This window comes from Spea bombifrons, chromosome 8, assembly GCF_027358695.1.
Source record: "Spea bombifrons isolate aSpeBom1 chromosome 8, aSpeBom1.2.pri, whole genome shotgun sequence".
NCBI lineage: Eukaryota > Metazoa > Chordata > Amphibia > Anura > Pelobatidae > Spea > Spea bombifrons.
Genome location: NC_071094.1, coordinates 711,728 through 738,745, shown reverse-complemented (window position 1 = coordinate 738,745; position 27,018 = coordinate 711,728). Strand labels below are relative to the sequence as shown.

Here is a 27,018-nt window from a genome sequence, read left to right as displayed (position 1 = left end):
CCATCACCTGCCAGCGCACCACGTCCCCGCACTCCATTTCTGGTGTTTTCCATCACCTGCCAGCGCACCACGTCCCCGCACTTCATTTCTGGTGTTTTCCATCACCTGCCAGCGCACCACGTCCCCGCACTCCATTTCTGGTGTTTTCCATCACCTGCCAGCGCACCACGTCCCCGCACTCCATTTCTGGTGTTTTCCATCACCTGCCAGCGCACCACGTCCCCGCACTCCATTTCTGGTGTTTTCCATCACCTGCCAGCGCACCACGTCCCCGCACTCCATTTCTGGTGTTTTCCATCACCTGCCAGCGCACCACGTCGCCGCACTCCATTTCTGGTGTTTTCCATCACCTGCCAGCGCACCACGTCCCCGCACTTCATTTCTGGTGTTTTCGTTCCGGTCCACGGATGGCTGGGGGGCTTTCTGCGTGCTCAGCCCTGGCCGCCTGCACCCCTTTTAGCGCTCCTGTTTAGGTGTCTGCCTGCGGCTGGCGGTCCGCGTGACATCATTCCTTCATTACCTGCCTAGGAGGAAGACCCCCAGCATCCAGCCAGATGTCAGAAACCTCTCGCGTCTGGTGTGTCCTAGAGGTGTGTGTGGCCTCTATGACGCTTCGCCGGGTCGCGGGATCTCCCATAGGCCTGTGATATTTACACTTAGAGGTTCACGATCTTGTGAGATTTTCTCACACGTGTTGATACAGTTTGTCTGACTCAGTCGCGGAAAACACGTGGGATCCTCCTCCGTTCCAGGAGCGCAGAGGAAAATTGCTATATTTACCCCAAATATCTGAATGTGAAATGTCACCAGAATCGCTGTGTGCCAGCTCTGCGGACCCCCGCCAGACTCCCCCACGCAGCCAGACCTTTCGGGGTAAAACAATAAGAAAAAGTGGAAAACCTAAATTTCTGGGCTTTATTGAAGTAATTTGTGGAGACATTTCTAAAATTTGAAAATTTCCATGAAATGAAGGAAAGCTGAAGGCTGACCCAGAACACGCTATGAGACACGCATCATACGTGTGTTTACTGTACACAGAGAATGTGAACACGTGGAAGATGTATTGTGGCAGCAAAGGTCTCAACAAACAGAGAGACGTCAGCCAAGAAATCAGAAGCGTCCAATCCTGGGCCAGATCCCTGCGCCCGATCCATGCGTCTGATCCCTGCGCCCGATCCATGCGTCTGATCCCTGCGCCCGATCCATGCGTCTGATCCCTGCGCCCGATCCATGCGTCTGATCCCTGAGCCCGATCCCTGCGCGCCCGATCCCTGCGCGCCCGATCCCTGCGCGCCCGATCCCTGCATCTGATCCCTGCGTCAGATCAGCACGAAGAGCTTGTGTGACAGAGTGTGTGCGCATCTCTACATTATAACGGCACTTCACCGGCATTTGATCCCTGTTAGCACTTAGCATGTACACTAACGTGTTGGGTCATACAGGGATCCGTGTTCCCTGCTCCAGACTTCATGATGACTCCGTGAAACGAAGCCGATGTTCCCGGGCGGTGACTTCATGCAGCTCTCGGCGGCCAGAAATCCTTTCCTGCTTCCCGCCCTTAAAGAAAACAGCCCGGCCCGCACGGGCCGCGTCCAGAACACATCCAGAACCCGCTGCTATTTTTAGGAAGGACCTCATTTCTAACAATAAACAAAAGTCTCCTGTGTGCTTCTCGAAGCCCCCGATTCACCCGACTGACGCGGGGCCCAGAATGCTGCCTCCCCCCGGGAAGAATGAGCGGCTTGTTTAACGTTAACCGGAATCCCGGAAACGTCACCAAGTGACGGGAAATGACGTGGAGACGGAGGGGCCCCGGGCTCTCGCTTCTGCAGTCATCACCTATTTCTAATGCATTTCATTCAACCGGCGTCCGTAAAGCTGGGAATTCGCACAAAGACAGCCTTTAAAACACAAGTCAACCCAGGCGGAGTTAATTACCGTCCTCGGCCCCAAATAAATAACTGCTCCCACCTCTGTGGGAAGACCGTTCCACTTATCTACCAAACTGCTGCTTTTCCTAAAGAATTCTGTCATAATACCCACAATTTTTGAAAATCCTCTTTCGCCATCACCCTGTTCCTTCCCGTTCTTTTATTTTCTCCTATTTCAAATGATTTAATAAATGTATGTTTTTTGCTCGCGCTGATTGCTGCTGTGGGAACACGTATGTGCAGGAGCGGGAAGGGTTGCGTGTGTCTGAATCATACATACTGTTCCTTACAGATTAAACAGATTCCAAAACTTCTCCTCAATAAGAATAGCGGGACATGATGTCATTTCCTGTGAGAGTTAATGCGGCTGTGAGGTCACTGAGATGTAGGGGGGGGCTCCCTGTGCCCACCGCAGGAGCTGCAGATCTAGGAGAATCGACCCGAATGTTTAATGCCCAGAATGAGGATTCAGCGAATAGAATGTATCACTAGTGATAGTGAATAGTGACAGGCGCGGGGGGGCCGCCACGCCAGTGATTGATGGGCCCGGATTCCTCATTAGAAAAGAGGAATGTTTTTGAAGTGGGAGGACGGAAGGTTTAATACCCGGCAGGAACGCGCAGCCCAAACGGGCCAAACGCGGACTCAGTAACTGAAAACACGCAGTCAGCGGAAATATTCTATCTGACCGGACCACAAACAATCGCCTCGAATCATATCGTGGAACGTCGTGGAACTTTTGGGGGGTTTCAAAGGATACGTAACTCGCACACCAGTATAGCACCAGTATAGTACCGGTATAGTACGATATAGCACCGGTATAGTACCGGTATAGTACGATATAGCACCGGTATTGCACCCGTATAGTACCGGTATAGCACCGGTATAGCACCGGTATAGTACTATTATAGCATCAGTATAGATCTGACTAATCTGAGCGTCGTTACGCCTGTTACTGCCCACCCGGAACATGGTTCTAGACAGTTCTAGATAATCATTGCTGTATATCAGGGAGAAGTCCTCGCACCCAACGCACCAACACAGCTGGTTATTCCAATAGATGAACCGCGACACGGCGGGGATAATGTGTGATGTCACCCACGGGGATAATGTGTGATGTCACCCACGGCACAAACACATCCATCAAATATTTATACGGAGGAACAAAGCGGGAATTCCCTCCGGCGAGAGAAGAAAAGCGGCTGCGGAACGAGAAGATCGCCGGATACCCAAGGAGTTACGGGGCCGCCCGCTCGGCCCCCGGACCACACGGGTTACTCAGAAGGTTTCTGACGTCTGGAGAAATGATGCCTTCTAGAGCGTCGCGGTGAACGTTTCCACGCTCGTGATATTCGCAGTTACTTTGTTTCCGTTTAGTGCTTACAAGCCGTGTCAGAACAATGTGGTAACTGGTAACCGGTAACATGGTCACTGGTAACTAGTAACCGGTAACTGGTAATGTGGTAACTGGTAACCGGTAACATGGTCACTGGTAACTAGTAACCGGTAACTGGTAACGTGGTAACCGGTAACTTGTAACCGTCATGCGGTAACCGGTAACTGGTAACGTGGTATCCGGTAACTTGTAACTGTCATGCGGTAACCGGTAACGTGGTACGTGGGGTTTACACGGTGAAACAAACACTGTTAGTTTGATGCGGTGATCTCGGCAGCAGCGGGCCGGAGACAGACGTCTGTTTGCGAGACAGCAGAATAGAGACAGGAGGAAGCGGCTTGTGAAAGAGGAACAGAAAACATGCAGGCGCTCTAAGAGAGACCGTCTCGCCGCAGGAGACATTCACCTGTAAGAAGCAGCCGGTGCACACGCCAAGGACGGCAAGGACCCCGGGGGTCTCACACCAAGGACGGCACAGACCCCGGGGGTCTCACACCAAGGACGGCACAGACCCCGGGGGTCTCACACCAAGGACGGCGCAGACCACGGGGGTCTCACACCAAGGACGGCACAGACCCCGGGGGTCTCACACCAAGGACAGCGCGGACCCCGGGGGTCTCTGCCCCGCGGAGCTGGCAATTCATTGAATTAAAGTAAAATCAGTAATGTGAAGAATTCTAATACAAGTCCAATGCGGGGTCCTCATGCAAGTGTCGGTGAGTCAGGGGTTAACCTGTGCCCTGCGGGGTTATTCAGCCTATCGGGGGTTCATCTTTCCGCCGTATTTCTGTCCCCAATCTCTTGTTCCTGCATAGATCTTGTACAGCGCTACGGAATATGATGGCGATATATAAAATAAATAATAATACTTTATATGTACGTTTGGGCAGTATACACGTACCGCTCCCTGCATGTCAGTAACATGTATACACGTACCGCTCCCTGCGTGTCAGTAACACGTATCGCTCCCTGCGTGTCAGTAACATGTATACACGTACCGCTCCCTGCGTGTCAGTAACATGTATACACGTACCGCTCCCTGCGTGTCAGTAACATGTATACACGTACCACTCCCTGCGTGTCAGTAACACGTATCGCTCCCTGCGTGTCAGTAACATGTATACACGTACCGCTCCCTGCGTGTCAGTAACATGTATACACGTACCGCTCCCTGCGTGTCAGTAACACGTATACACGTATCGTGCGCCTCTTTCGCTGTGTGTGTTGAGAATGGCTGCGTGTTACACGTGGACGTGTCTGGTGCGGGAGCCCACCGCTCGCTCGGCACCGTGGCTGGCTTTGTGCTGGGATGAATGGACGGGTGGGAGGGAAGCGGAGGAGGAGGCTGTGACGGCCGTGCTGGAGGGTGGGCTCTGTCACTGCAGCACCTACTGGGCTTGTGTTACTGATTGAGAGAGGCAGGCTCTGCATCACTGCAGCAGCCACTGCAGACAGACAGGAGAGGCCGCGGCGCAGCACCACACCTGGTACGCTCTCTCACCTGGGGTCCGCGCTATGGGGGGCTTGTGTTCTGTGCGCTTCAGCCGGGGTCTCTCCATCCTTATGGCTCTTGCAGCATGATTTATTCATCTGTCCACCGCTGGCCCCCACTGTGCGTGGACACCGGGGACACGGCTCTGTGCGGATTATGACAGCGGCTTCACAGCAAATCCCACAAAGACCTTTTCTGATCTCTCATCCTGGCCGCATCTGCCTGGCGCACAGGGGGTGGTGGCATCTGAATGTGGGGACCCCCCTAGGGTGAGGAGGGGTGTGTGATCTGGGGGGGCATGGGAATGTGGGGACCCCCAGGGAGGGGTGTGTGATCTGGGGGACATCTGAATGGGGACCTGCAGGGTGGTAAGGAGGGGTGGGATCTTGGGGGGGCATCTTAATGTGGGGACCCACAGGGTGGGGAGGGCTGTGTGATCTGGGGGGCTTCTGAATGGGGACCTGCAGGGAGGCTGCATCTAATCTGTCTTTCAGATAACATGCCAGTCCAGAACTGCCCCCTGTGGCTGTGGTGGGGGGGAATGCTGTAATGGCTGCTATGTCATAGCTTGGAGAGGAAAGGGTGCACGGGGTCCTTAACATGTAACATGCATGAGCTGTTTATGTGTTCTTGCCTGTGTCTGGGTGTGTGAATGGATGGCATGCTGTGTATAGACACACGGATTGTACCCCGGCAGGAGCCGCAGCCCTCGGAGTGGGGGGTCGAGTGGGGGGTTTTATTCTTGGGAAATGTTTTAGGGGGGTTATTGGCTCCTGTGGCCTCCCAGTGACGCGGGGTATATCGCAAGGGGTCCGGGGAAGGGGTATGGAGGTGTGGATGGTCACCCTGTATGTACGGATCTGAATGTGGGGTACAAGGTCATTCTGACGGAGCTCAGGAGACCGGCAGATTAACAGGGGCCCCTGAGAAAAGGGCCAGCGCCAGGCATCTTCACGGGCATTAAGCAGGCGGATGGCAGATACTGATAGCGGGTATCAAGCTGGCAGCAAGGGCAGATATTCCCTGGGGGCGGATTTGGGGGCCACAGAAGGCAGATAGCAGTAGTGGGTATTTTCTGCCTGGGGCAGCTGCCTCTGCTGGTAGGAGGTTCCATGCATGTTACGGTTTAATGTGCTGGTTGTTCTTTGTTACCCCTGCCCCGTTACCTCCGTACGACTGGTTTGCGTTGAATGGGATCTGGACGGTGGCAGATAAATACCCCATTGTCACCGAGACGGCAGGTTTAGTGACAGCTGTGAGAGCGGAGGAGGCATTCACCCGGGGCAGATTCACCCCAGACTGCCCACCTGACACTGCCTGGCCCCGGGGTCAGAGGTCAGAGTGTATAATGAAATGTGGGGCTATTAGATGGCAGGTGAGGGGCAGAAAGACCTTCTTCTTTTGCTTTCCTGTTTGTGTATCTTGGGTGTAACGGCCATTTCCTCACGCCGTTTACACAACATCCCCTCGGCCATCTCAGGCTCCCCGTGTGAGGGTCCGGTACACCCGTCAGAGAGAGCAGAGCGGTACGCCGGGGGCAGAGAGAGCCGAGCGGTACGACGGGGGCAGAGAGAGACGAGCGGTACGCCGGGGGCAGAGAGAGACAAGCGGTACGCCGGGGGCAGAGAGAGCCGAGCGGTACGCCGGGGGCAGAGAGAGACGAGCGGTATGCCGGGGGCAGAGAGAGCCGAGCGGTACGCCGGGGGCAGAGATCGAGCGGTACGCCGGGGGCAGAGAGAGACGAGCGGTACGCCGGGGGCAGAGAGAGCCGAGCGGTACGCCGGGGGCAGAGAGAGACGAGCGGTATGCCGGGGGCAGAGAGAGCCGAGCGGTACGCCGGGGGCAGAGATCGAGCGGTACGCCGGGGGCAGAGAGAGCCGAGCGGTACGCCGGGGGCAGAGAGAGACGAGCGGTATGCCGGGGGCAGAGAGAGCCGAGCGGTACGCCGGGGGCAGAGATCGAGCGGTACGCCGGGGGCAGAGAGAGACGAGCGGTATGCCGGGGGCAGAGAGAGCCGAGCGGTACGCCGGGGGCAGAGATCGAGCGGTACGCCGGGGGCAGAGAGAGCCGAGCGGTACGCCGGGGGCAGAGAGAGACGAGCGGTACGCCGGGGGCAGAGATCGAGCGGGACCGGGTCTGCACGCTGCCTGTCCTCTCCCTCCAGTAACCGCAGCCCCCCCAGTAACCGCACCGTTATTATTGTTATTGTGTATTGTGCGTCAGACACAATAACCGGCAAACACCGTGACAAACATCACAGCGACGGGAAGCTTCGGCTCGAGAGACACATCGTCCAAACCTCTGCTTTATCGCACAGGATAAGGAAACCGCGAGACGAGCCGCGTCTGTAAACGGCGGGCAATCAGTCGTATTATTCGCTCACTTTTTTTTTTCTTTATCTTTTTTTGTTCCAGGCGACAAACTCTTGAATAAGATGCAGGAGGCCGCGCAAGCGCAGCCAACGGTTACGGCCACAGCTTCTTAGCCCCGCCGTCCATACCGGGACGCGGCCCGGACGGCTTCGTGCGAAGCTTCTGGAATGTAGCTGATCCACTCGTGGGAGACGCTCGCGGAAAGGAATTCGTTATCGCGTTCTCCAACCTCACAAATAAACAGGAATAAAACCAGGGGGAGGAGAGGCACCTGTTCTCAAGGTACACCGTGCCCTTCATCTGCTGTTTTTGTTTCGCCGGACTATCTGCAAGGATTACTTTGGATTATTAAGGTTTCCTCGTTACAGATCGGAACGACCTCCATACCGTCAGGTCTGTCGGGTCCAGCAAACCAATTCTTCCAGCCCGGAGACCGGACAGTCGGGTTCTTTGGAGAGCGCAGCTCTGGATCTGCTCGTAAACTACATTACCTTTAACCCGGCACCTGAGTCTACCTGCCATGGACGCCGTTGAAGGACGTATTCCTTTGATTGATTCCCTCGTTGTTATGTTTCCAGCAGATTTCTGAATTTTGTGCGGCCGACACGTTCTCCAGCCACATGCAGGGGGCGCTCGGGGAAAACAAGGTCGCGGACAGTAATGTGAAAAAAATCCTTATGTCTTGTCTGAAGGGGCAACAGGTCATCATCAAAATGGAGACCATGAAGATCATACAGCCGGAGAAGTTCTCAGAGTGCCAGAGCTCCCAAACCAGGTACGGCCCCCCGTCACGGAGGGAGCCTCCTTTAGTTGCCAAACGGGCTTGGCCTTCAGACTCGGAAATCATTGTGAACCAGGCCTGTGGAGACATGCAGACTCTGGAGAACACCCCAAACACGCTGGGGCTTCCGAGGACACCCCCTCCACCGCGAAGGGAGAAGATCTACCCCGGCCAGCGTAAGGCCAGCACAGAGATTTGTTACCATCGCAAGACCCCTTCCGACGAAGTTATTGTCAACCAGTACGTGCTTCACCCGTCCGCCCCGTGCGAACCTTTGGAGTGTCCGACGTGCGGCCACATGTACAATTTCACAAACAAAAGACCTCGTATCTTGTCCTGTCTCCATTCTGTGTGTGAGGAATGCCTACAGATCCTCTATGAGTCTTGCCCCAAGTACAAATTTATTTCCTGCCCCACCTGCAAGAGAGAGACTGTGCTGTTCACAGACTACGGCCTGGCCGCCCTGGCCGTTAACACCAGCATCCTCAACCGGCTGCCCACAGAGGCTCTCTCCGCCAACCCGGTGCAGTGGAGCAGCGAGACAGACCGCAGCTGCTACCAGACCTTTCGGCAGTATTGCGGGGCGGCGTGCACCTGCCAGATCCGGAATCCGCTGTCTTCCTGCGCCATCATGTAACCGGGGGGACTGTTCATTATATCGCAGTATTATATTGTATGGGAGCCAAAGGGGAACCGGGACCCTCCGTTTGCTTCAGGCGGCCCCCGTATCAGTGACACATACTTTGTGATTGGCATCAACCTCTCCCCCAATTCCTCCGTTTACGCCCTCCACCCATTTGTCTCAGTGACCCTCTAGCGCCTCCGGCTGTCCCGTGTCTCAGTGGCAGCCCCCCCCCCGGATGGACAGGCAGCAGTGATGGCCGCATCCGTGGGCCGAGCCTGCACCAAGCACAACTCCATCCAGCAGCGACACAGACTGCTGCCGCATGTCATCCGATTGGTCAGTGGACACCGTACCTGCCCCTCCAGCCCACGCCGAAGGGGGCACTTCCCACCTTTCCTATGTCAGTAGTTTTGCCAAAGTTTCTCATCAGTAACTGACTGAAACTCAACCAGAAGATTAATATATTTTAAATTATTGTATGAAGCGCCGCACACCTCGCTCACCACTTTGCGGGTTGTTCTTCCACCAGACGTGTTAACCCTTCCTTTGCCCCGGAGGGCCCCACGGTGCATTGCGGAGCGGTGCGTGGAGGTCCCAGCGGGCGGGGGAAGGGTAGTCGGGTGTCCGGTGACGTCTCGGGGTGGGAGAATCATAGTGGGAGGGTGCGCTCGCTTCTCCCCCGTTCCTGGGGTATGTGATGATGTCTGCTGTCTAATAGCGTTTCCTGCCACATGTTGTTGTAGTTTTGGCTTCTCTGTCCGGTCACCCAAAAAGAGCTACAACAGAGTCCCTGGCCTCTTGTGTTCTTTATTATAAAACACGCACATGCGCAGCATGCTGATAACACGTCTTGTACAAAAATGGTTTAGAGGGTAACCAAGCACTGTTGTACTCGGCACGGACGCGCACGGCGGGTCACAGGCTCTTACAATCGCTTGGTGATCAGGCCTTTCATTTTAAGAAAGGTAATGGGGGGGGAATAACATGGTGTTTAAAGAGCTCCGTACCGTTTTAATCTCTGGCCCTAATTGGTAGATGTGGGATCAGGCGTGTGCCATTTCCCTCTCACCGTTTAAAACACAAACTATTACCATATGCATGTGTTTTGTGCTCACGGCAGGCTCTGTGGGCTTCTGCTGATCAGAGCGTTGGGTGGGGAGCGTTCAGTGGGGTGGGGAGCGTTCGATGAGGAGCGTTCAGTGGGGTGAGGAGTATTGGGTGGGGAGCGTTCAGCAGGGTGAGGAGCGTTCAGTGGGGTGGGGAGCGTTCAGTAGGGTGAGGAGCTTTCGGTGAGGAGCGTTCAGTGGGGTGAGGAGTATTGGGTGGGGAGCGTTCAGTAGAGTGAGGAGCGTTCAGTAGAGTGAGGAGCGTTGGGTGGGGAGCGTTCAGCAGGGTGAGGAGTGTTGGGTGGGGAGCGTTCAGTAGGGTGAGGAGCTTTCGGTGAGGAGCGTTCAGTAGAGTGAGGAGCGTTGGGTGGGGAGCGTTCAGCAGGGTGAGGAGTGTTGGGTGGGGAGCATTTGGTGAGGAGCGTTCAGTAGGGTGAGGAGCGTTGGGTGGGGAGCGTTCAGTAGGGTGAGGAGCTTTCGGTGAGGAGCGTTCAGTGGGGTGAGGAGTATTGGGTGGGGAGCGTTCTGTGAGGACCACCAGTAATCAGATGCGGAGCGCTCAGTGGTTGGGGGAGCGTTGAGTGTGGAACGTTCGGCAGGGGGTCTCTGTTATGAGCTGAGATGGTCTTGCGGGGGGCAGTACTGGTATAAGGAACACCGCATGACAATGTAGCGTAGATCTTTGTAGGGTGAGTACTGTTGGGCTCCGGTGTTTGCTCTCTCTCAGCTCTTTGGTGGGCTGGCGACCTGAGCATGATAGGAGTGGAAAGATGCTGCGAGCCCCCCATGCCGCGAGCCCCCCACGCCGTGAACTTCTTGCAGGTACTTGGGTTTTTCCATTAAAGGTTAACCAAAGCGCAGTAATCACACATCGCATGTTGTCACATCCTGCGCCGCTGCCTGAGGGCCACAGTATGAGGCAGACGGTAACCCACAAGTATCAGGAAGCGGGGGAGGGGGTTAGGGGTTTAGTTCCTGGTAGTAGTGCCACCTTTTTTTCATTAACCCTTTGAGTGCCAGAGGAGCAGAGACCAGCCATGTTACATTGTTACTTCGCGTCATGTATCACGATCGTTATTAAAGGGCCCGGGTAATGTAATTATTCATTGATATAGCGCCATCATATTCCGCAGCGCTGTACCATTGGTGATCAGGACGTAACAAGTGATGAGTCTCATAACAGTTCGGAAAGCGAGGAGGGCCCGGCTCCAAAGGGCTAACGGTCTACAAATTCCTCGCTTATCTGCCCTGAAAGCGGCATCTTTCACCCCGACGGCCTGTCCAAAAATACCCGCCAGTAATCAGCTGCTGGAATGTGGATTTGGCTGCTGCGACCAACGCTTCACCCCACCTGCACCAGGCCCTTATCTGATTCATGCCCGGGTGCGGGGGATGGGGCTACAGATTCATGTACTGGATTTAGTTGATATACTGCTCACCCGGCCTATAGAGGCTCCTCGGCCCCCCAGGACACCCGGGCGCCCCCAACACTGCTACAGATTGGGAGCTTTTATCCTGACCGGGGGGGAAATCCATCGGTTTCCATTCATTACATGCAATATATTGGGAAACGTGTTCTTGTTTGTGTGCATAGGGGCCATTAGGGGCCATTTCCAGCCAGCTACCGCTCTGTTCTGATCGACGCCCCCATTGTGTATGTGAGAGCCACCTCGGGAGCACCGCAGGGGGCAGCTGTGTGTAGTGCGGTCAGCACAGTGCTCGGGGGCCGCTCCGGACGTGTGGTTTCTTTGGAAGTTATTTCCTTGTCACGCCTGATCCCGTAGGAAACGCACAGAAACCACCCACGGGGTAACTGACACGAGCTGAGGAGCCTGTCATGGAGGCGTCACGTTTCTCCTCTTATCTGCGGGATGAGTTTATCAACGTATGTGCCGGACACGGGGGCCGCAGCGCATTCCAGCACCGTGCAGCCTCTGCCATGTCTGCTAAGCAGCGTGAGGCCAGGCCGCAGTGCCCAACGTCTCCTATACATTCTTCTAAAGCATTGTCTCCGATACGTCTCCGCGCATGCAGCCCACCGGATCCTCTTTGTGATGACTGCCGGCCCTGGGGATATTCCTACACCGAGCTTCGTTTTAACATGGTGCTCCGGCTGTCGGTTGCTAGGAAACCTTTCATTCATGCGCCTGACGAAGAACCCGAGATCTGTCCTTCCCAGCTGAAATATTTATGGGCCGCTGAAGTATCCGGCTCGGTGTCTGAGAGATCCTTCAGATACAGGCCATCGGCCAAGCAGCCTGCCTAATGAGACAGCGCTCCACGGGACCCCCGCTCCTCCGTTCGCAGCCCACTGGCAGATATTAAGCTATTTGTTTATTTTACAGGTTTAATGTCCATGCAAAGAACCCCAGACCTTGAATGCTTTAACGCGTAATTCATTTAGTAATAAGGCGGATAATCTGATCTTGCGGATCTCCGCTGCGCCTGCGCCGCCGGCTCCCTTTTACAGGCAATAAACGGTGACATACTGAGCGCAAATTAAGTTAAGGGTGAAGGAAGCGTTTAGTTCAAGTGCGTTATGTGGAAATATGCTAATTGTGAGGCTGTTGCCATAGTAACCCGGGTGACATGGATAAATATGACGGCGCGTGTACCTGGGCATGTTCCCGGATACACGGATATGCTGCCCCCTAATGTCAGTTTCTCTCACAGCCAGCGATTCCGTACGATGACGGTGAGCAAAGAGTGATCAAAAGTGGAATAAAGCGAAATAAAATGGACGGGTCCTAGGCGCACAGACCCGGCATACGACCTGCGGGGGAAGCTGCATCTTCAGTGAGGCGTCAGTATCGGAGAAATAAATATATTTCCAAAAGATGCCGCTTAGAAATTAAAGTGAAATGCTGGAGTAGGGGAAAAAACGTGCAGATTCAGGGCCCGGGTCATTTATGGTCTTATCAGCAGAATCCATGTGAAGGTGACCCTGTTCCCCACACCATATCCCAATAGTGGACCTCCCTAGGGGCTCGGAAACACTTCGGAAGCTGCCCCCGCTCACAGAACCCTCCAGAAGCCAAAAAGGGATTTACAAACAGGAAAGTGGCAAATGAATGGGCTCAGAATACAAAGTATTAACCCATGAGCAACCAGGTAAGCGTGGATGCCGGTGGCAGTGTTTGGGTTTCCATGTTATTTAGTTCAGGGGGCCGTAGGAGGACACCTCATCTAAATGTAGGGCGCATTAAGTGGAATTGTTGGTGACTCAGTGGATCCACAGACGTCACAATCTTTTTCTTCCACGCGTTGGCCCATTGTGTAGAGTGATAATCCTTCATGCTGCCCACGCAAAGGCTAATTATAGACTATTTGGGCTCTGAGGATGGGATCTGTATCCTCCGATATCGAGCTGTCATCCTCTGTGCCCTCCAGATCCCTGTCTCCTGCCCTGATGCCCCACTCTCCTGCCCTGATGCCCCTCTTTACCCCCCTGATGCCCCTCTTTTCTAGGAGGTCAGAATGTTTGCTGGGTATGAGGGGATCGCAGGGTTCTACAGCCCTAAAAGCCCCGATAATGTGCATACAAACAGCAGGAAAGGGCTTTATAAATTAAACGGGGGGAAATAAAACTCATTATTCTCATTAGGAACTCTTATAAATGACCACCAAACAGAAAGTCTTGTGAAGCCCCGCCCTGGCCGCACCTTTACAAATAAAGTGCCCTCTTGTTGGGGGTATGGAATAATATACATAAGCCCGAAACAATTGGTTCATTTTGGGCCCATTCGGAACCAAATGGCCACATTCACTCTCCCTCATTCTCTCACCCTCTCACACTCATTCTCATTCACTCTAAATGTTTTGCTACCCTCACTGTCGACAACTTCCACTTCCGGTGATGTCCTCTCCCCTCACTGGAGGATCCAGGGAGAAGGTGTCACCAGAAGCATTTTGGCGGATGTTCGTGGCAGGTTATGTCCGGGGAGATGTGAACAAAGATGGAAGATAAAAGATAAAGGAGAGAAGATGAAAGACAGAAGGTAGAATAAAGAGGATGAAGAACGGAAGCAGAAGTGGTCAGCAGGGAAAGTAGCAAAACATTTAGAGAGAGAGTCAAAGAGAATGCGTGTGAGAGTGTGATTGAAAGAGTCCGCAAATTTCAGACAAACATTCTGAGATTCTTGCTTCGTTTTCGTCTGCTCACTGGGGGGTCTGGCTTCGTTTTCGTGGCTTCCCGTGAAATGCCATATTTGCCAAAATTCAGTAAAATTTGCAATTTCTGCGAATCCAAATGCACGAGCCTACTTCCTAATGCCAAGGCAGTGATTTCTTTTTCTTAAATTGTATGTCGAGAGGTTTTTGATCTATTTTATATCATACAGGAAACAACAATCTGTTTACTTCTGTTTTTTTGTTACAAGAAACAATCTATTTTACGTGAATGGGGACATTCCTCCAATTTCTTACTTATTCAGACCTTTTAGTTTCTCTGTCTCGTAGTGATTTTATTTTCTGTTTTCTAACGGATGCCACCACTTCCCTCTCAGTCTTCCTTCGGGTTGGTGGTGTCTGTGCAGCGAGCCTCTCGCCCGGGTGCCGCTTGGGTTTCTATATACTTGGTTTTTGAATCATTGTCTTGAATTCGTCGTCAGAAGGTTAGTGCCTTTTAAGTCCACATGTAAAGAGAACTGGACCCGGAGGCTCATTGTGCTCCAGTTCTTTGTGTCCTATTATTATTCTACCCCTCCTGAGTTGCCCTGTTCAGGTCTGTCTGTTGTTGATGCCCCTCTCCCTTTTCCATAAGCAGTTGGCCCTTCTTGGCCCTTGTAATCCCTTTCCAGATTTATATCCAGTTGTTGGCAGAAAATAATGTACTAAAAAACGGGAGCGACTATATTAAATAACTACAGAAATGTCTTTACATCCAGGTGTTATCGTTGGAACATCAGCATGTTAAACGCGTCGGCGAATGCCTCGAGCTGTCAGCCTCAGAAGATTAACATTTTCATCCCAATCTCCTTGAGTCTCGTTTTCTTCATCGGTTTCCTTCTGAACTGCATCAGTTTGTGGATCTTCTGGTTCCGGATCAGTCAATGGAATTCATCGATGATCCTTCAATTCAACTTGGCCATCTCTGACGCCATCATCACACCAGCCGCTCCTCTGATCGTTATTTATTCCCTGACCGACGACTGGACCTTCGGCACCTTCCTCTGCCAGCTTAAAGTCTTCCTGCTGAGTACTCACATGTACGGCAGCATCTACTTCCTCACCTTGATCGGCCTTCACAGATACTTCACCATCGTTCACGGCTCTAGAGGGACGGTTTTGACCAAGAAGCCGTTCATCACCAAACTTTGCCTTATCGTCTGGGGATGTCTCTGTTTCCAAGGAATTCCATTCTTCTTCATTATGAGAACTTCTGATATTCACGGAGCCACAAAGTGTCTTAGTATTCACCAAACTGACCTGGCGGTCTTGTTCTTTATCTGGAACTGGGTGATAATCTTTTCTGGACTTCTCGTTCCTTTCGCGATTACCATCGTTTGTTACAGCCTCCTGAGTAGATACATCCTCAAAGTAAATCCCATGAATTGTGTCAGCCAAGTTATGCTGACCAAATCTTTACGGACCATCGGCGTCTCGCTGGCGATATTTATTATTTGTTACGTGCCGGTGCATGTCACCAGAACATTGGGGGTCACCATCAAGCTGTTCTTCCCGGCATTGTGCTCGTTGCTGGAAAGCGTTGAGGTCGCCTATTACATCACCTGGATGTTATCGGGAACAAACTGTTGCATGGACCCCATACTGTACTGCTTCGCTTCTGAGAAGTTTAGGAAAACCTTTACGTCGTGGTTCGGCTTTCTGCAGAGACTTAGAAAAGGCCAAGGTGGGAGCCCGCCGGCGGGGGGTCAAAGTACACAGGGAGGGTCGGCATCAGAAGACCCTCACAGCGGACCTCTCCCTACAACGAGCACCAGAAATGTGGACTTGTCTCAGGAGAGTGTGAGTAACACCAACGTGTGACATACGACAAGCCTGATATTTATCCTTGGGATGGACCAAGTAACCCCTGCTCCTCCGTCTAACATCCCCTCCAACCTAGAGGGGCCAACAAGTATCTCCCAAAGGCTTTCCACTCCTGATTCTCCTCCATGCAGAACCGGCCAATTGGCTTTGGTCAGCCGCTCTTCTGCGTATATTTCAATAATAGGTTAATAACGTCTTCGTTTGGTCTTATCTTGGCAAAAAGCCCCATAGCGGAAAGAATGGTGGGTTTCTAAGCTGTGCTGGTTTTATTCCCATGATTGGGACTTGTCCGCATTTATTTTGTGAACTTGGCGATCTGTTATCTGCTTCCCTGCAGATGTGGCATTTTCTATATAGTAATTTCATAATTTATGACCCGGCTGGTGCTGATCTCACTTCCCTTTCACTTGTGGTCATTTGGATATTCTGTGAATTTAAACTCCTTCTACTCCTGGAAGGACCCGTTAGATGCTTCACGGAAGTCTATGAGCAGACTCTCCGAGCCGCCTCAGAAACCAATCACTGCTCGTTCGGATAGTCTGGGCTCTCTGGACATCAGACGTTGTGTCGATCCTGACGAGGTCAGTACTTTTACTGCCGCTTCTGTACTTCGGGTTTTGACATTTTTTTTAAATATTCTTTTGAAAAACCTCCATCTGCTCGTAAAACTTTGACTTTTATCTTTCTATCGACGTGATGATATCTGCACGTGAGTGTAGTGGATATTTACACATTTGATCAGCAGGTCGGCTCTCTCTATTCCGACCGCGCAGGTTAGGAAAATTAAATGTTTGGGATCCCTTTAAGACGTTCCATTGACTCATTAATCACAATAAAACATGTCGGAGAATCGGGTTAAATGTTCTGTCTGCTGCATTTTAGAATTTTTTTTGAACGTGGAGTTGTTCAGTCGATGGATTCTGGCATCACCTAGGAATTGGGAACTGTCCTTCGGAAGTCCGACACACACAGCCATGACTTGCTGGAAACCCTGTCCGTTCTGTCTCCTTGTTTTTGTGAGCACAGATAAAGCTTTGTGTTTTTTTGAATTCCAAATGAAAAGAAAGTGCGGTCCTGTACCTTTTACCTAAATCACAGATATTTCTATGTCCAGGGTCCTACGATGGAAGCGTATGAAATATACAGAGCCGGGGTTCAAATGTTGGAGGACAGAGAATTGTGATGTGTTGCTGACATTGAGAGAGGCAAATAAGGGTCTTAACGGGTACCAGATAACAGATTTGCCCCGATTCCATATAACCTGTAGGGCTTTTGAAACTATTAAAACCCAAACGGTAATAAAGTTGCCCAAGACACTTCTGCTTTTCCATCACAGCAGCGGACGTGCTGCTTCCTCATGAGGAGAACCTCCGGACTTTCCGTGTCATGAAAACCTTCGCAGTTACATTAGTGGTGAAAAACCCAATATATGTCATTTAGGTTGTGTTTAATTATCCCCGGCCTCCCGTCTTCTCCCCACTGGATCATGGACTTATTGTCTTTTGTTTAAAATATATATTTTAATAGACCCATCACTTTATTTTCTTAGGTAATCGGTAAATTTCTATACGCCGGCCAGCATGTTAAACGCGTCGGCGAATGCCTCGAGCTGTCAGCCTCAGAAGATTAACATTTTCATCCCAATCTTCTTGAGTCTCGTTTTCTTCATCGGTTTCCTTCTGAACTGCATCAGTTTGTGGATCTTCTGGTTCCGGATCAGTCAATGGAATTCATCGATGATCCTTCAATTCAACTTGGCCATCTCTGACGCCATCATCACACCAGCCGCTCCTCTGATCGTTATTTATTCCCTGACCGACGACTGGACCTTCGGCACCTTCCTCTGCCAGCTTAAAGTCTTCCTGCTGAGTACTCACATGTACGGCAGCATCTACTTCCTCACCTTGATCGGCCTTCACAGATACTTCACCATCGTTCACGGCTCTAGAGGGACGGTTTTGACCAAGAAGCCGTTCATCACCAAACTTTGCCTTATCGTCTGGGGATGTCTCTGTTTCCAAGGAATTCCATTCTTCTTCATTATGAGAACTTCTGATATTCACGGAGCCACAAAGTGTCTCAGTTTCCACCAAACTGACCTGGCGGTCTTGTTCTTTATCTGGAACTGGGTGATAATCTTTTCTGGACTTCTCGTTCCTTTCGCGATTACCATCGTTTGTTACAGCCTCCTGAGTAGATACATCCTCAAAGTAAATCCCATGAATTGTGTCAGCCAAGTTATGCTGACCAAATCTTTACGGACCATCGGCGTCTCGCTGGCGATATTTATTATTTGTTACGTGCCGGTGCATGTCACCAGAACATTGGGGGTCACCATCAAGCTGTTCTTCCCGGCATTGTGCTCGTTGCTGGAAAGCGTTGAGGTCGCCTATTACATCACCTGGATGTTATCGGGAACAAACTGTTGCATGGACCCCATACTGTACTGCTTCGCTTCTGAGAAGTTTAGGAAAACCTTTACGTCGTGGTTCGGCTTTCTGCAGAGACTTAGAAAAGGCCAAGGTGGGAGCCCGCCGGCGGGGGGTCAAAGTACACAGGGAGGGTCGGCATCAGAAGACCCTCACAGCGGACCTCTCCCTACAACGAGCACCAGAAATGTGGACTTGTCTCAGGAGAGTGTGAGTAACACCAACGTGTGTTGAGAACACATAAGAAACACGACAATAAATCCATCGTCTCTGCAAGCTGCGCTCCTTCTAGAAGCATCCGGGGAAACGCGGGGCCTTTTAACCCCCAACGTTTCTGCATTTCTCCGGTCATAAGACGATCTCTCTCACACTTCTCAGCATTAAATTCATCTATTTTTTTTTAATGAAAAGTTTGTAAAATTGTGTCTTTTATATTGTATCCATTTTTGAATAAAGCTATTTTGCCAGAAGCGCGTTTAGTAAGCGTACAGATTATTGTCGTACGGGATATGCGTGTATTTAATGCGTGAACTGGTGCATGCGCAGCCCTCAGCTAGAAAAACACCTGTGTGGAGCCAAAACTTTTCCCATGTTTACACCGTAGAGTGTTCAGTTCTGTTGCTTTGGGTATAAATGTATCGAAGGAATTAAGTCAAAAGTATCTATTTACGGCTTTAACATTGTATCACGGGGGGGGCATTAGTGCTTAAGTTGGGCAGCTGGTGGGAAGTCAGGTCTTGTCGTATTCCCTTTTGCCCCATTTGCTCTGCGCTGGGAAGTCCCTGGACTCGGCGTGGGTTTCCGGCACCGGTTTCCGTCAGTGCTACGGTTGCTTTATGAATAACCCACTTACTGTGAAAGTGTAACTCCGTGGTGCGTGAGTTACCCCTACGTCACACAAAGGGTTAAAAATTGCCCTCTTAATCTCTGGTGCTTCACTGCTGCCACCTTGTGGGGAATCCACTTAGAACAGCAGAGGTAATCACTCCCAACGCACGTTACAGCTTGGGGTATATCAGAGGGTATATTTAAACCCAGCCCCCAGCGGTGCGAATGCCGGGTGTACCGTTATACATGTTCCAGGGCAAACTGAAATGCCCCGGACTGCCAGATATTATAAGAAATAGTGATAAAGCCTTAGTACACACGATATACCCTGCCAGCCCCAGGGTTACAGGTCAAAGCGAAGCAAGAAATATCTCAATCTGGTGACCCGTCTAAAACTATTATTGGTTTTAACAGTAAAAAAAGGATTGAAAATAACCTTTTTTAATAAAAATGAAGCCCCGGCAGTTAGCATTATTATTGTCATCAGTAATTCATAGAAATATACTTTAAACATGGAATTTCTACTCATGTATTATGCAAGAAAGGGTAAAGGCTGTCTTTGTATGAGATTAACGGGATCTGGTCACATTTTTCGGTTAGCTTAATTGAAGCTAATTGGTTGAGCTTTCCCCGCGAGACAAACCATGATTTTAAATAGAAAACAGTGTCTATAACCTCCTTCCCACAAAGGGTTAGCTTGCATTGAAAATAATATGTCGTCACATAATCCCCTCTTACATAGTTAATGAGCCGTCACCGGCTGGTATAAGTTACCGACACAGCCGAGAGCCGCGGCCACTGGACGGAGCGATGCCTCCAACAAGCGGATCAAAGTCTTTTTAGGTTCTGTGATCCTCCCCGATCCACGTGTGTTACCGGCCCCGGCATGGACTGACGGCTTTGTTCTCTCGGGGGCCCCTGGAACTCAGAAATCTTAAAAAATGTAAATGCCGGGGCCCAGGATCCGTATGAAAATTCATGGTTTGTGTGACACGTAAAGAAACCTTTTGTCTCTGGTCTCATCGGGTCGCGTGATTCTGAGGACATGGAGGCGGCTGGGGAAATCTCTCCAGATGTTCTGCGCTGTACCGTGTGTCTGGATGACTACAAGCCGCACGGCTCTCTCAAGCCGCGCATGTTACCCATATGTTTGCACACCTTCTGTGAGGGATGTCTGGAGAAGCTCGGAGGAGACAGCGCCTACAGCATCTCCTGCCCCATTTGTCGAGTATTCAATGATGTATTTGGGAAAGACGGGGTCCAGGCTTTGCCCATCAACACCAAGGTGCCCTACTTTGAAACCGTAGAGGAGGAGACGCAGGAATCTGATATCTTTGACTTCGTTGAGCCCAATGCGCCCTCCTGCCCGGTCTGTGGCAGCGTCACCCTGTTTGCCCCCTTTGGGGAGGAAGCGGATATCACCCAGTGCCACACCTGCCAGTGGCTGAGCGTAGAAGTCATGGAGCTGACCGGAAGGGTGGCGGCACCTGCCCAAACCACAGCATCCGAGAACCACCAAAGAGCAGAGGGGACCCTGTCGCCAAATACTGCCCCGGCGCCGGGCCGCAGGAAGACACCGCTACGCAGAATGATCGGGTACTTCAGGTGAGTCCTGTCCCCGGGCGTTGGGGGGGAAATGTATATCGGGGCCTCGCTAAGGTGTATGTAGGGGATGCACAGAACCCAGGCACCCCTGGTAACGTTACATTACGTGACCCCAAAGTAGCTGCACCGCACACGGAGTGCTGGCTGCGGTGGAGACAGGGCTGCAATGGCGATGGGCGAGAATAAGAGTGTGCGTGTGTATATGTACGACTATGGTGTTACAGTGAGTGAGCGTGTGGGTATTAGTGTATGGTGTTGGAGAATGTGTATGTAAGGGATAGTGTTAGAGTGAGCGTGTGTTTGTGTATGGGGTAGAATGTGTGTGTGTGAGTGTATGGGTCTGTGTTACTGCATGGAATTAGGGTGTACATGAGTTAGTGGATGCTGTAAGCGTGTGTGATTGTATATGTTGTTAGCGTGAGTGTGTGTGTTACTATAGGGTTTTAGTGTGTGTGTCTGGTGTTGGAGTTAGTGTGTGTGTCATTGTTCAGTGTTAGTGTGTGTCTGGTGATCGTGTATGGTGTTGGAATTAGTGTGTGTGTCATTGTTCGGTGTTAGTGTGTGTCTGGTGATCGTGTATGGTGTTGGAATTAGTGTGTGTGTCATTGTTCGGTGTTAGCGTGTGTCTGGTGATCGTGTATGTGTTACCTTGCCGGCGGATCCGCTGTGTCCTCGAGCAGGGGAGCCGAGACGCAGCTCGCGTGGGCAGCCCCCTGCTCGTCCCGCTTGCGGGAAACGCGGCGAGGTCCATCCTGCCGCTAGACGCGCTCCCCGGTGTGGATCGAGAGATCTAGACGGGACGCGCTCCTCGATGCATGCAACGCATGCGCGAACAGCTATCTCATGAATATTCATGCTGGGTCTTAAAGGGACCTTTATCTTTTTTCCTCCTCCCCCTTAATTAGGTGGGTAGGAGGATCTAGGAGTGGAGGGATATTCAGGCCTGCCCTGACCTTTGCTCGTGACCCCGACTATCCGTTTGCCTGACCCTTGTATTTGTTACCGTGTTCCTGCATTATTTGGGACCCCTGGTTGCCGTTTCTTCTATCTGAAGTCTGCCTTGCGTTGCCTCTCATCACTGCGTGGCGGCGCCTTTCCTAGTACTGCAGCGTGGATTCACCTCCTGGCCAGCCATTAGTGACTCTGCTGGGTTTCCGTTCTCCTGGTCGGTACAAGAGACGCTGCTCGCACACTGGGCGACCAAAGCACCGGTAAGCAGCCCAGCCCATTAACTTTATACCTTTCCCAGTTCATCTCGAGTTTCCAAGCCGGCCCAGAGGGGGTATAAGCGGGGGGGGGTACCTATAGGAACCATAAGTGACTCCCCCTGTGTTGTTGAAACATATGAGTCAAAATAACTCATTTTCATTTTATCGTCCCTCTAATAATTCATGCACTTATGAATTTCTTGTAGATTATGAAGTCATAGACATACCTGGGAACTTCTCGGCTCTGGCTACCCGGAGCCTTCCCTTGCGGGACGCGGCCAGGACTGCACACTCACGTTGGGGGGCATTCCCGCTGACATCGGGGGTGTTCCCGCTGATGTTGGGGGCGTTCCCGCTGACATCGGGGGCGGTCCAGCTGACGGCAGTGGGAAACACCCCCATTTAAAGAAAAAAATGGGCGGGGGCGGCGGGGAGCGGGGCGTGTGAAGACCCCGCTCCCGCACGACCCGGAGGATTCGGGTCTTGACCTGGAGAACCGGAAGAGTAGCGCTCACCCGGCAATCTCCAGGTCATGGTCATAGATATGTCACACTTGCTACTTATGATTGAATATCACGGACTTCACAATTCCTTCCAAACTGGTTACGTGGCGCCGCCATGTTTTTATTCTTTTTGTAGGGTGCGCTTTCCCCGTTCTAGATGCACGGAGGGAGGTATGATAATGAATCTATGAGTTATTATTGATACGTGTTGGATATGACCTGGATATGAAATGGTTTTCCTGACTGCTAGTGGTCACTTAGCATATCAAAGAATCCAGGATCTATGAGGGGATCCAGGCATATGGTGGATCACTCAGCAAGTAGACATGGAGGCACCGCCTCCCCGTGAAATTTCACACCTTGCAGAGGGCCTTGGTTGGAGTCCCAGCTTCAAAAGACAAATTCATTTTATAAGACCTTTTGGCACCACATGCCTATGCAATTGAATGAACCCCTCTCATGCTGGAATTGGCCATACCATCTCTACTGGGTAGCAAGTCCATGTACATACTACATAAGTTGGCGTGACAGTTGAGACAACCTGCTGTGATCAGGATTCACAATACTTCCTTGTGGCAGATAACTGAGCTGATGCTCGCCTGCTTTAAAGGGAAGGGTGAGGGGAGGTGGCACCCCTATATATCTTGCTAGACTGGAATCGTCCCCTCCTCACTATCACACCACTAGTCCCCTTCCCCAAATTCTCTATACTTCCTCCACACCCACACATGGACCTTGTCCGCCTAGCTGTACGACACTCCCAAGGGTCCTGGTTTGTGTGACACGTAAAGAAACCTTTTGTCTCTGGTCTCATCGGGTCGCGTGATTCTGAGGACATGGAGGCGGCTGGGGAAATCTCTCCAGATGTTCTGCGCTGTACCGTGTGTCTGGATGACTACAGGCCGCACGGCTCTCTCAAGCCGCGCATGTTACCCGTATGTTTGCACACCTTCTGTGAGGGATGTCTGGAGAAGCTCGGAGGAGACAGCGCCTACAGCATCTCCTGCCCCATTTGTCGAGTATTCAATGATGTATTTGGGAAAGACGGGGTCCAGGCTTTGCCCATCAACACCAAGGTGCCCTACTTTGAAACCGTAGAGGAGGAGACGCAGGAATCTGATATCCTTGACTTCGTTGAGCCCAATGCGCCCTCCTGCCCGGTCTGTGGCAGCGTCACCCTGTTTGCCCCCTTTGGGGAGGAAGCGGATATCACCCAGTGCCACACCTGCCAGTGGCTGAGCGTAGAAGTCATGGAGCTGACCGGAAGGGTGGCGGCACCTGCCCAACCTGAAGAATGATCGGGTACTTCAGGTGAGTCCTGTCCCCGGGCGCGGGGGGGGGGATGTATATCGGGGGCTCGCTAAGGTGTATGTAGGGGATGCACAGAACCCAGGCACCCCTGGTAACGTTACATTACGTGACCCCAAAGTAGCTGCACCGCACACGGAGTGCTGGCTGCGGTGGAGACAGGGCTGCAATGGCGATGGGGGAGAATAAGAGTGTGCGTGTGTATATGTACGAGTATGGTGTTACAGTGAGTGAGCGTGTGGGTATTATTATTATTATCTTTTATTTATATAACAGTTTACGCAGCGCCGAATGCTGAAGGTTCCTTGGGAGGAGATTCAGGGACAACGAGTGAAAACTTGTAGATGGGAAAAGGAAGCGGTGAGGAGGAGTGAGGAATGCTTATGAGGGCAGAAATGTATGGGGGGAGTATTTTTGGGGGGCATTGTTATGGAGGAGCAGTGTTATTGAGGCAGTATTATGGGGGGAGTATTTTTGGGGGGCATTGTTATGGAGGAGCAGTGTTATGGGAGGGGCAGTGTTATGGGGGGAATATTATTGGGGGCAGTGTTATGGGGGTGTATTTTGGGGGGCATTGTTATGGAGGAGCAGTGTTATGGGAGGGGCAGTGTTATGGGGGGAATATTATTGGGGGCAGTGTTATGGGGGTGTATTTTGGGGGCATTGTTATGGAGGGGCAGTGTTATGGGAGGGGCAGTGTTATGGGGGAATATTATTGGGGGGCAGTGTTATGGGGGTGTATTTTGGGGGGCATTGTTATTTAGGAGCAGTGTTATGGGAGGGGCAGTGTTATGGGGGGAATATTATTGGGGGGCAGTGTTATGGGGGTGTATTTTGGGGGGCAGTGTTATGGAAGAGCAGTGTTATGGGGGGCAGTGTTATGGGGGAGTATAATTGGGGGGCAGTGTTATTTGGGGCCTTATATGTTAGTACCAGGATTTAAATTTAATTCTTAAGGTAATTGGGAGCCAGTGGAGGATCACAGAGGGGGGAAGCAGAAGAGGAGCGACGTGCAAGGAAGATGAGCCTAGCAGCGGCATTTAGGATGGACTGTAGAGGAGAGTGGAGACAGTGGAGCGCCAACCAGAAGAGTGTTGCAGTAGTCAAGACATGTACGACTATGGTGTTACAGTGAGTGAGCGTGTGGGTATTAGTGTATGTCGGAGAATGTGTATGTAAGGGATAATGTTAGAGTGAGCGTGTGTTTGTGCATGGGGTAGAATGTGTGTGTGTTAGTGTATGATGTGTTACTGCATGGCATTAGTGTGTACATGTGTTAGTGGATGCTGTAAGCGTGTGATTGTATGTTGTTAGCGTGAGTGTGCATGTTACTATAGGGTGTTAGTGTGTATCTGGTGATGGTGTTAGAATAAGTGTGTGTGTTATTGTACAGTGTTAGTTTGTGGTGATTGTGTCTGGTGTTGGAATTAGTGTGTGTTATTGTACGGTGTTAGTGTGTGTGTGTCTGGTGATGGTGTTGGAATTAGTGTGTATTATTGTACAGTGTTAGTGTGTGTGTGTGTGTCTGGTGATGGGGTTGGCATTAGTGTGTGTTATTGTACGGTGTTAGTGTGTGGTGATTGTGTATGGTGTTGGAATTAGTGTGTGTACGGTGTTAGTTTGTGTGTTATTGTACGGTGTTAGTGTGTGTGTGGTGATTGTGTATGGTGTTGGAATTAGTGTGTGTTATTGTACGGTGTTAGTGTGTGTGTGTGTGTCTGGTGATGGGGTTGGCATTAGTGTGTGTTATTGTACGGTGTTAGTGTGTGGTGATTGTGTATGGTGTTGGAATTAGTGTGTGTACGGTGTTAGTTTGTGTGTTATTGTACGGTGTTAGTGTGTGTGTGGTGATTGTGTATGGTGTTGGAATTAGTGTGTGTACGGTGTTAGTTTGTGTGTTATTGTACGGTGTTAGTGTGTGTGTGGTGATCGTGTATGGTGTTGGAATTAGTGTGTGTTATTGTACAGTGTTAGTGTGTGGTGATTGTGTATGGTGTTGGAATTAGTGTGTGTTATTGTACAGTGTTAGTGTGTGGTGATTGTGTATGGTGTTGGAATTAGTGTGTGTTATTGTACAGTGTTAGTGTGTGGTGATTGTGTATGGTGTTGGAATTAGTGTGTGTTATTGTACAGTGTTAGTGTGTGGTGATTGTGTATGGTGTTGGAATTAGTGTGTGTTATTGTACAGTGTTAGTGTGTGGTGATTGTGTATGGTGTTGGAATTAGTGTGTGTTATTGTACAGTGTTAGTGTGTGGTGATTGTGTATGGTGTTGGAATTAGTGTGTGTATGGTGTTAGTTTGTGTGTTATTGTACGGTGTTAGTGAGTCAGGAGGAGCCAAGAATTAGTGGTGTGAGGGAGCGAGACCCTCGCATTAACCCTTTAACTTGCTGCCAGCTGCACTGGTGGAGTAATTATTAAATCCCTGCAGAATAATGAAATCCTCAAACCCAGGTGGGAACTCAGACCTCTAGGAACGTTTTACGGCCCCCGATAACCGGCTCCTGCGGCCGCCCTGTTTGCGTTTAATGCCATGAATGCGATAAAGCGGCGCGTGTTTTGTTTTGTAGGAAGCGCTTTTCGTCCCGCTGATGATGCCGAGAACTCAAGGGCTCCTCGGCGGATAAATCTGCGTCACAGAATGCTAGCCGCGCCTGGCAGTTATTGTACAGCGCTGCGGAGTACGGCAGCGATATATCGCTCGATGAATCGCATTAGAACGGATCTTCAGAAGCTTCACGGGAGCTGAATACCCGCACTCCTGTCCTGAGCACTCATACTCCGGCTCAGGGGCTCCGTACTCCGTATAGCTTTATGAGCCACAGACGCTTTCTGGACCTTTCTGAAGTCTCAAATGTTACGCAATAAAGGTGTCCGCTTCCAATAGATGGCGCTCTCGATTAGCTGCTGTCTCTGTGTTCATTCAGCGTGTTAAATGCCCCGGAAGCTGCGTGTTACATGACTATATATTTATATACGGTATATAGATATATTTATATATTATCAGAGTGATTAGACACCAGAATGAGGCATCACCCCTCCCTCTGGCAAGCAAATGGTTAACAGAGACTCATGGAACCTGTAATTCTGCTTTTTAGCAGCATTTATTATGTTTGCTGTGTTTTGTGTGCTTTTTTTTTGGGGGGGGGTTAAAGGAATCATCGTAAAACCAGATTAAACCCGCAGGGAAAGAGACATGTGAACAGGTGCCGTAGGCCGTTACATGGAGAGACATGCGCAGCATCGGCCCGGCTCTCTGTGTCTATTCTATAAAAAAAGAGACCCCAAGAAACGAGATTTACGATGCTTTTCACCTCTTGATAACTTGGGGAAGGAAGGTGTTTGTGCCCTCCCTGGCAGTTTAAAGGTTAATACACAGATAGGACCCTGGGCCAGATGAGCCCCCTGAATACATACATACCAATACATACTAACATGCTTAC

At 51.1% G+C, this 27,018-nt stretch overlaps 4 protein-coding genes across 4 annotated transcripts; all 4 read left to right on the top strand.

The window, feature by feature from the left end:
- Nucleotides 1-4,734: 4,734 nt before the first annotated feature.
- Nucleotides 4,735-8,824, top strand: RNF208 (ring finger protein 208). The gene is made up of 2 exons (XM_053472347.1): nucleotides 4,735-4,814; nucleotides 7,234-8,824. Exon 2 carries the CDS (start codon nucleotides 7,812-7,814, stop codon nucleotides 8,607-8,609), a length of 798 nt encoding a protein of 265 aa, XP_053328322.1. The 5' UTR covers nucleotides 4,735-4,814; nucleotides 7,234-7,811; the 3' UTR covers nucleotides 8,610-8,824.
- Nucleotides 8,825-14,611: 5,787 nt separating this feature from the next.
- On the top strand, nucleotides 14,612-16,877 carry LOC128503128 (P2Y purinoceptor 4-like). Its single transcript, XM_053473150.1, has 3 exons — nucleotides 14,612-15,670; nucleotides 16,153-16,275; nucleotides 16,809-16,877. The coding sequence occupies exons 1-3, from the start codon at nucleotides 14,612-14,614 to the stop codon at nucleotides 16,875-16,877; spliced, it is 1,251 nt and encodes a 416-aa protein (XP_053329125.1).
- Nucleotides 16,878-17,274: 397 nt separating this feature from the next.
- Nucleotides 17,275-18,577, top strand: LOC128502537 (P2Y purinoceptor 4-like). The gene has a single exon (XM_053472345.1). The coding sequence runs from the start codon at nucleotides 17,275-17,277 to the stop codon at nucleotides 18,355-18,357; it is 1,083 nt and encodes a 360-aa protein (XP_053328320.1). The 3' UTR covers nucleotides 18,358-18,577.
- Nucleotides 18,578-23,033: 4,456 nt separating this feature from the next.
- LOC128502540 (tripartite motif-containing protein 2-like) lies at nucleotides 23,034-26,470 on the top strand. Its single transcript, XM_053472349.1, has 2 exons — nucleotides 23,034-23,578; nucleotides 26,146-26,470. Exon 1 carries the CDS (start codon nucleotides 23,104-23,106, stop codon nucleotides 23,563-23,565), a length of 462 nt encoding a protein of 153 aa, XP_053328324.1. The 5' UTR covers nucleotides 23,034-23,103; the 3' UTR covers nucleotides 23,566-23,578; nucleotides 26,146-26,470.
- Nucleotides 26,471-27,018: the final 548 nt, after the last annotated feature.